Source organism: Babylonia areolata, chromosome 7 (assembly GCF_041734735.1).
Source record: "Babylonia areolata isolate BAREFJ2019XMU chromosome 7, ASM4173473v1, whole genome shotgun sequence".
Classification (NCBI taxonomy): Eukaryota; Metazoa; Mollusca; class Gastropoda; order Neogastropoda; family Buccinidae; genus Babylonia; species Babylonia areolata.
The window spans coordinates 5,769,249-5,779,248 of NC_134882.1; the positions used below are offsets into that span (position 1 = coordinate 5,769,249).

General features: G+C 43.6%; 1 protein-coding gene across 6 annotated transcripts in view; it reads left to right on the forward strand.

Annotated features, from left to right (window-relative positions):
• LOC143283684 (uncharacterized) overlaps positions 1–10,000 on the forward strand; it is a 154,507-nt gene that overhangs the window by 94,859 nt on the left and 49,648 nt on the right. For 3 of the 6 annotated variants that reach the window (XM_076589909.1, XM_076589912.1, XM_076589913.1), the window contains exons 7-9: positions 1,722–1,813; positions 5,684–5,795; positions 8,749–8,901. In XM_076589909.1, the coding sequence (XP_076446024.1) occupies positions 1,722–1,813; positions 5,684–5,795; positions 8,749–8,901 (357 nt within the window). The remainder of the gene's footprint in view (positions 1–1,721; positions 1,814–5,683; positions 5,796–8,748; positions 8,902–10,000) is intronic. The other 3 variants (XM_076589911.1, XM_076589914.1, XM_076589915.1) reach the window with 3 other exon arrangements.

A 10,000-nucleotide genomic window follows, 5' to 3' on the forward strand; every position in this document is an offset into this window, starting at 1 on the left:
TCAGAAATAAGTATTCATTCATTACACATCCGTTTTGCACTAAGACATGATCTGATAATTATCCTTTCATCGAATAATGAAGACATATTTTCACTCGCCAAATATATTGCAGAGGCATATAACATTAGAAGGAAAAGATTAACTGAAAGATAGTTTTAGCATAATAGAGGCATAAAGAAGAATAGAATACAAGATAGATTAAGATAGGAAAATAACCAAAAATGGTTCGGCTGCAGGTTTGGATGGTCACATGTTCGTATTACTTAGTATTATTTAATGTCAGTCAAATGACTGACAAGTATGAGTAGTATGGAATATGTTATATTACTGTCATGCGTGTGAATGTATGCCGGAGTGTTTATGGATTTATGAATGTGTAATTCAGTTGCATGTTATTTTCCCTTATTTTACTTTTCTTTTTTCTTTTCGTCGCTTGCTTTTAGAAGCCGAATCATCCCACTTGGCACTAGAGCTGTAAAACGCGATTTGCCAATAAAATAATTTGTCACTGTCATTCTCTCTCTCTTCCCCCCGTACCCCCCTTTCCCAGCACCCCCTCTCCTCCCCCACATTGTGTGTTGGTTTGTCAACATCCCTTCTTGCCCTTTTCCCTCCCTGACTGATTGATGTAAATCTGTCATTTGCTGCTATTGTTGTTTTGTTGGTCGTTTGTGTGTTGTGTGTGTGTGTGAGAGAGAGAGAGAGAGAGAGAGACTGTGTCTCTGTCTTGTCTTTCTGGAAGTCCATAAATGTCTGTCCACCTCCTCGACCAATCTTTGTATCTCTGTCTCTGCGCGTGCGTTTTTATACGCATGCATACGCCATGTTTGGATTGGAGAGCAGGTGGATGAATACGTGAGTTTATAATATAGTGTTGGAAAAAGGAAAAGATAATTTCGAATTCAAAATGTTTTCATTCAAGGATTCAGATTTTTTTTAAAAATGACTTTGACTTCCTATCTGTCCTTGAGAGAGAGAGAGAGAGAGAGAGAGAGAGAGATCACTCCAAACAGGTTTTGCAAGGTGCGGTTTGGCTGCAACTTGCTGTGCGCAATGCATAGAGGATGGAATAAGTGAGTGAGAGCGCTGTGTCTATTTGTCTATCACGACAAAAGTTACCTTTGAGAGAGAGAGAGAGAGAGAGAGAAAGAGAACACGTGCATGTTATTGTGTGACCATCTGGCGCACACATCAGTGAAAGCTTTTAGAGAGGGAAAACGTTGTAAACGAAGGCTATGATTATCATATGAATGGGCGCGCATGTTCCCCAACTAGCCGGCATGGAAATACACTCCAGATAGATCTGTCCTTACCTACAGGAGTATTGTTATAAAAAAATATATTATTAAGCGACTGCGGGAATAGTTCATTCCGTGATCATGATAATAACAATCATCATCACCATCATCATCATCGTCGTCCTTCCTCCTCCTCCTCCTCTTCCTCCTCCTCCAACTACTTCTTCTTCTTCTTCTCCTCCTCTCCTCCTCCTCCTTCAGCGTCGTCGTCTTCATCTTCATTGTCCTTGTTGTTGCTGATGTCATTTTTATTGATTACTACTGCTACTACCACAACCACCACCACCTCTACCACCACCAATACCACCACCACCACCACCACCACCCCTACCACCACCAATACCACCACCACCACCACCACCACTGCTACAATTTTTAGCATTTGTATGAGTATCATTGGCATTGTTACCTCTGTGTTTTCAGGCAACGCACTGAGCTGTGCCGGGGCGCCCCGCCAGAAGAACGAGAGATCGTCCAGTGCGGCGGGCAGCAAGTCTGATGTCAGCAGTGCCCAGGTAAACAGTTTTATACCTGTCAGGCGCTTTCCAGCCCAGCACATTGAGCCGAGTCCTTTCAATGTTGGTAAAACAAAACAAAAGGTCGAGCTTTAGTCATGGCCTTGTGTCTGGGCCAAGCGGGTAGTATGTAAATGTGCGCGGGCGCGCGCACACACACACACACACACACACACACACACACACACACACACACACACACACACACACACAAAAGGAAAGAGAGAGAGAGAGAAATTGAGATGGTTTATTCACATAGGCCACAGCCCCTTTGAAGGGGAATATACAGTAAAATGCTGGTCATACATTCAGAAGTCTTCTTGGTGTAACATATGCACTTGAATGCTTTATACAGACATAGAGCGAATTCCTTGACAGTCTTTTCATTAAGAGAGAGAGAGAGGGAAATCAAATATTATCTGTGGCAGTATTCACTTGTCAAGTTTTAGTTAATGGTCTAGACTAACCAGACAGCAGTAAATGTGGCCAAAAAAGTACTTTAGTTATCTTGTGTCTGGACCAACTGTAGAATTCTGGTATTCAGCGTGACACAAAGAAATTCCTTACAAGTTGCACGTGAGGACTGTCGTAAAGCACAGAACAAAGAACTTCGTCCCGCAAAGGATATGTTCTGTAGTTTGCTCAGTGGTGTTCCCCACCCCCCCCCCCCCCCCCCCCCCCCAAAGTCTACACGAATTCCATAATCAGGATTTGAAAAAAAAAAAAAAACCCACAAAAAACAACAACCACCACCCAACCAACTTTATTATGTACACAAGGCTGTTAAAATCCCTCGTGCAACCGGCATATACTTTGGAACAAGTCTGAACGCTAAGCAAACTTAGGGGCTGCTAAGACTGCTCGTGGAACCCAGCCATGGTGTTTTGCTTTTCATCCCAAGTATCTCTATATTCGTTCTGTTTCCGCCCAACGCCTCGCTATACTATAGATATATATATACACACACACACCCAGCCTCTGTCATCCCAGACCAGATAACAGGATCACGGGTCCAGTGATCTGACTGATATACAGTACCCCAGTGTGCGCTTGTCTACGTCACGAGCTAAACGGACCGAGAAGTTGTGCCGGTGTGTGTGTGTGTGTGTGAAAAATGAAAGGAGGAGGCATATGCGTATCATATGTGTATGTGTTCGCGCGCGCGCGTGTGTGTGTGTGTGTTAGAGAGAGAGAGGTGATGTGTGTGGGGGTGGCGGGGGAGTGCGCAGATGGGAAAGAAAGAAAAGGTTAGAATGAGTGGAAAGGAATCGTTTGTAGTTGACCGGACATTAACTCTGTCTGTCTGTCTGTCTGTCTCTCTCTCTCTCTCTCTCTCTCTCTCTCTCTCTCTCTCTCTCTCTCACACACACACACACACACACACACACACACACACACACACACACGTTTAGGTATTGTCTTCATTGTATTCATTTCATAATTGTAATGTTTTGTTTTGCAACAAATAATGTTGATGCATTCACCCTTGTCACAAGGACCTCAAGGACCTCATGGCCAGTGACATTAAAGTGTCAAGTCTCTCTCCTCCTCTCACTATTCACCCAGTCAATCACTCACTCACTTTCTCTTCTTTTGACTATCACTATCTATCTCACTTTCCCTGTCTCCCTCTGTCTGCCTGTCTGTCCCTGTTTCTGTCCGCTGTTCGTATGTACATTTTCCCCTATTTTTTGTTTCATTCTCCGACTTTGTCTGTTTCCCTTCGTCCCTTCCTCCCTCCTCCGCCCACTGTCTCTCCCTTTCCCCCATCCCTTCCCTCCCCTCCCCCATCCCTTCGTTTTCTCCCCCAGCCTTCCTCGCTTTCTCGTTTTCCGTCCGCCTCAACCCAGCTCGTATCGCGGGAATCCTCCTCTCCCTTTCTTCCTGTTGTGATCTGTGCCCCTGTTTGTCTCGCAGTGCGCAAACAAACAGCTTTAGGAAAGAACTACACTCAGGGCGTGGACGTGTGTTGTGTGCACACAAACTTTTGTAGCTGGATTTGCATTCCCGCTGACGCGCTTCTATCTGTCTGTATCAAGATTGTTTTGGGTCGTGCGCCGTGACTTTGAACGTTGTTTCAGACTTGCGTGTTGACATCTGCAAAGAAAAAAACACACTAAAGGTTTCACCTCTGAGGGTATAGGACTATGAAATTACATGCATGTATTTGTCCCCGCCTTCTGCACTCCCACCCCTAAACTCCACCACGTCCTTCCTCTTTGTTTTCTTTTCAGGGGGTGGCATCTGAGGATACATCCTTTGCAACGCCTGTTTCTGTTTTCTTCTTGTATGTAAAAAAAAAAAACCCAAAAAAACAAACAAACAAAAAAACAACAACAAACAAACAGCAACTCCCTTTCTCTTGTTTATTTCAAGCATCTCCCGGCCCAACAGAAAAAGTGCAAAAACTTGTGTTCTAAAATCCACAACGTGTAACGATATGTAGACAGAAAAGGAAGGGGTAAAATGACATATGCTTCCCGTGTTCAGCGTGCGCTTCCCGGGAGAAGTGTTAGAAGCTTGACACAGAGAAACGTGCTTGTGACAAGAAATTTGGTAACATAATACCACACAGCATAATCAAAAAGACTACGATACGATACAATGCAACATATTGCTTATACAGTACAGTACAGTACAGTACAATACAATACAACGCAGTGCAGTACAGTGCGTTTCAATGCAACACAACGCATTGCGATGAAATCATACAATACAACGCAGTGCAGTACAGTGCGTTTCAATGCAACACAACGCATTGCGATGAAATAATACAACGCAGTGCAGTACAGTGCGTTTCAATGCAACACAACGCATTGCGATGAAATCATACAATACAACGCAGTGCAGTACAGTGCGTTTCAATGCAACACAACGCATTGCGATGAAATAATACAATAAAACTCAGTGCAGTACAGTGCGTTTCAATGCAACACAACGCATTGCGATGAAATAATACAATACAACGCAGTGCAGTACAGTGCGTTTCAATGCAACACAACGCATTGCGATGAAATAATACAATAAAACTCAGTGCAGTACAGTGCGTTTCAATGCAACACAACGCATTGCGATGAAATAATACAACGCAGTGCAGTACAGTGCGTTTCAATGCAACACAACGCATTGCGATGAAATAATACAATACAACGCAGTGCAGTACAGTGCGTTTCAATGCAACACAACGCATTGCGATGAAATAATACAACGCAGTGCAGTACAGTGCGTTTCAGTGCAACACAACGCATTGCGATGAAATCATACAATACAACGCAGTGCAGTACAGTGCGTTTCAATGCAACACAACGCATTGCGATGAAATGCTCAACTAAATTGCTATGCAGTGCGACACTACATATTACGATGCAATCAAGGGCAATGCAACACAACATATTGCAACGCAAAACAACGCCAATACAATACAATAAAAGTTATTATTTTGGGACTTGCATCATTAACGTGGGATTTCGAACATGCGCGAGTCAGATGAAGAACGCGGGCCAGGGATGAAAGTGGAGTGTATTATACATAAATCTTTACCAGACCAGAAAGCTTAGAGGGCACAGATCCAGTCAGTGAACTGAAACCCATAAAGCTTTTTTTAAATGTATCCTCTCTTATATTGGAAGCAGACTGGACTTTTCGGATGTGTTCATGAGCAAGGCCATTCTAATTTGTATTGTCAGTAAACCCAGCCAGTGAACCGAAACACAGACAAGATATTGTACAACTTTAATCTTTAGGATGTTGGAAGCCACTTTGTTCTTCAAATCATTTCTTCGTATCTGCACAGTGATCACCGTTTTAGTGTTCTGTTGCAGCACCCATCATGACTATGTACTGTTGTGTGTGTGTGTGTTCCCTCCCCAGCAGTCTGTGAAGGCCAGGAACCTCCGCAACGCCCAGAAACATGACGTCATCACCACCACCAACGTGTCGGCCAGCAAGAAGTTCACGGTGAAGAGCTCCATACCGCCCCCCAGTGAGTATACTGCAATGGACAGGTTTTGGGTTGTTTTCTTTACTTTTATTTTGTTTGACGATTTTTCTGTCGTTTTTTTTTCTTTTCTTTTTCTTAGTGTGAACAATAGGAAACGTGTGACGTTTATACAGACCACGAGGCGTACTTTCCATGCATAATCCAAGGCTCAGGTGTGTGTACACGCAGGATGTTTATAGGCAGCTCACTCGTCTACGTGTGCGCGCACACACACACGCTCACTTATTACTCACATACATGCGCCCGGTCCGGTACTCACCGACGCACACGCTCACACATACACTCTTATGCACGCACGAACACGCGCAATCACAGTACATAGTAACAGTGTCATATACACACATACACATAATACAGACGTTTGCGCGCAGACGCATCTATCTGTCTATCTTTCTCTCTCTCTCTCTCTCTCTCTCTCTCTCTCTCTCTCTCTCTCTCTCTCTCTCTCTCTCTCTCTCTGTGTGTGTGTGTGTTTGTGTGTGTGTGTGTAGATGAAGATGAATATGAATAACTGAATGCAATATTTTCGTTCACAATCACACAACGTTCTCACTCACATGGTATTTCTTCCTCTGTACATTGCTTAAAGGAAGTTTCCTACCTTGCCAAACCTGTTAGCAGCTCTCTCTCTCCATCTCTCTGTCTGTCTCTCTCCCTCCCTCTCTCCCTCCCTCTCTCTCTCTCTCTCTCTCTCTCTCTCTCTCTCTCAGTGCAAAACTTAAAACACTTGTGTTGCGTTGCAGAGTTGGGATAAGTTTTTAAAAAATCGAGTCAAGGAAGGGAACGTGGGGAGGGAAGGTGTGGGTGTGGGGAGGAGGCTCCTGTGTCTTTGGCATAATGAGGAGCGCTTACACCACCACAGGCTAATTGAAGTGTTTTCTAGAATCATCCTTGCTTCGCTTTAAAGCAGGCTGAGTGAAGAGGTTTTGTTTTGAGGGGGATTTTGGGATTTGTTTTTTTCCCAAACAGAAAAAGAATCACCGAACGCTTTATATATATATATATATATATATATTTTTTTTTTTTTTTTTTTTTTTTTTTTTTTTGTCTTGTACTTTTATAACAGATGTAATGAAAGGCAATGTGATGAAATGTCATCTGATGTAACTGGACATATGTAAAGCGATTTTCTTAATCAAAGCCTCCCCACCCCCACCTCCCCCAAACTGCAGTCGCTGAACGAATAGAATAAACAAACAAGCAGTGAAACTGCAGCAGAAAAGAAAATGCACTTGCAAACTCACAGACGACGGACACAACACACAGTCACTGACTCTCTCTCGCTTCTCGCTCGCTCGCTCGCTCGCTCGCACGCACGCACACACACACACACACACACACACACACACACACACACACACACACACACACACACTAAAGTAACATCTTTTCAATCTATTAAAAACAGAAACACCCAACTGATTCATGAGTGTGAGGAAAAAAAAAACATATGAAAAGTGCGCTTTGATTTAAGAGCAGTTTTGGAAGCTTTGTTGTGGCAAGAGTTTGAGCGGACGGATGGACTGACGCAATTCAGACAACCTACTTCAAAGAACAGGTGTTAGGCCATCCAGCTCTTTGGGCGTTGACCAAAAAGGGTTTCAATCAGATCGTAAAGCTGAGACACGTCAAGAGAAGGGCTGAAGTGGGTTAAAGGAAACATCAGAACGCAGATCAGAATGATCAGAAGAACAACGCTCATAAAGAGTTAAAGGTAAGTAGCGGAAGCGGGTTAGATGCCCTGGTCAGTACCAGACTTCTGTTCATTCACACATTATTCACACGTGTGTGCTCGAGAGAATAATGTCAGGAGGAAGAAGTCGACAGGGCACTGATTTTCAACAACGATGCGACTACCAAAATACATTTTCCAAATTTTCTAAATTTGCTGCGAGTATGAGAGCAAATTAGCAGTTTCAGTTACAAATGACACCACTACTCTTGCTGCTGCTGTTGTTGCTGCTGCAGCTCCTTCTACTAGTATTTCTACTACTGCTGCTACTACTACTACTACTGCTGCTGCTGCTGCTGCTGCTGCTGCTGCTACATTGACAACGGGATGAACGACTCTATCATTCACACCCTTTGTACAAGCCCTCAGAATGTTTTAAATATACAATTGGTTCTTCATCACTGAAGCCGAGATATTATAACGAAACGAAGGGTAGAGTACAGCTCTGTCACTAGCTCCGAACCCGAAATGGACCCCCGCAGCAGCATCGTCTTCGTCCCAATCCTCAATCCTCACCAGTATATGTCCCATGCCCACTCACATCCACGGGCGTAGAATGAGGATTATATGGGTGGGTGTGTCTGGGGGTCGTTGGGGGAAGCTACGTTGTTTTTTTGTTTTTGTTTTTCTACGGTCTTTTTTCTGTCTATTTTCTTCAGAATATGTATGGAAAGTCCTGTTTCATTATGTCATTTGACTGGTATCTATTTCTGCAGTACAAAGGGAAATTTACTGTCTGAAGTATATTTTACAGGAGATGATAAGATCAGCCCCGAGAAGAATTGATTTTATTTTATTTTATTATTTTATTATTTTTTAAATTTTACTGGGGAATAGGACTATTCTTTTATCGTGGGGCAATTTAAAGTGTTTCTGAACAGACTTGTGATTGCAAGATTGTACCCGACGACTTGCTGACAGTATCGATATATCGCATTACACACACACACACACACACACACACACACACACACACACACATACTGATATGACAAGACACGCGCAGTCAGGATCTGTTGACAAGAATCGATGTAAAAGATACCAACCAAAAAATTAACATCAACAGCAGTAACAAAACAGCTGTACACAAAACCTGACAAGTGGCTTCTCCCAGGCACCTTCAGAACTTAACGATTCATTCATTAAAAAAAAAAAAAGAAAAGAAAAAGGCTGGATCGTGCTATGATGAAAATTTATGTATAGCCCCACGGCCGGGTTCCAAGCTGACCAAACCCCCCGCCACAACAACAGGATCGGCGGCGGAGGCCCGATCCAAATCGTCACCCCCCAAACTAACACCATCACCACCATCAAAGGCCAGGAGTTCCACTAACACCCCTGCTCACAGAGGCTCCAGTAAGTGGCGGGCTCCTTCTTTTTATTTTTTATTTTTATTATTTTTTTTTTTTGCTGTCTGTATAGACATCTGTGCCTCCCCCTACCTGCCTTCACTGTCGTCGAGTTGAGTCTGGAGTCCTTTGGTGGTTTTTTTTTGTGGTGGAGGCTTCCTTGCTTTTGGTTGAGGATTGATTGATGTATGTCTCACTCGCTGAGCTCTGGAGTCCGTTTTTTTTTTTTGTATGGGTGGGGGGAGCTACCTTGCTTTGGTTGATGGGATTCATTAGTGTCCTACTTCGCTGTGCTTTTAGCTGGCGTCCTGTATACCCCCCTTTTTTTCTTTTTTCTTTTTTTTTCACCACATGTTTCGTCTCATTATTTCTTATTTCAGGCTCTGTGTTGTCAATTTTGCTCTTCCTACCATGCACCATTTTCTAGGAGTTAGGGTGGGATGTCTCCCCCCGCCCCCCCACACATCCCACTCCCCTCCCTTTTTGTGGTGGATTGGTGTTGGTTCTACTTGGTTTCAGTTTCTTGCTGTCTCTGTTATTCATGTTCATGCTCTTCGTGTAGATTCACGATGACTGTATTGTCTCTTTCCCCCCACCCCTCCCCCCTTCTCCTCCTCACCCTCTTCCCTATCACACACCCCTTTCAGTCATTTTAGTTGGTCTCCTTGGTTTTTTGATGTTATAGATCGGTGTGCTGTTGTTTACGAGACAATGTGGCATTGTTTTATCTTTTCACTGACCGTGTCGTAGCCGTTGTGTTTTTTCTTCTTTCTTTCCCAAGTACTCTGTTGTCCTTGTTTCACTTCATTCACACACCAGTTTTCATCATCGGTTATTGGGTGATAATTATCCAAATTCATATAGCGCCTTTCAGTGTAAAAACATGCTCAATAGCGTTCTATAGTGTAAATCTCGGCGTGTAAAACATACACTTAAAAACGCTAACATGACAACTTAACGAGCGTGATTTATGTACGTGTTCTCACACACACACACACACACACACACACCCCACACACACGCACGCACGCACGCACGCAGCACGCACGCACACACACACACACACACACACACACACACACACACACACACACACACACACACAC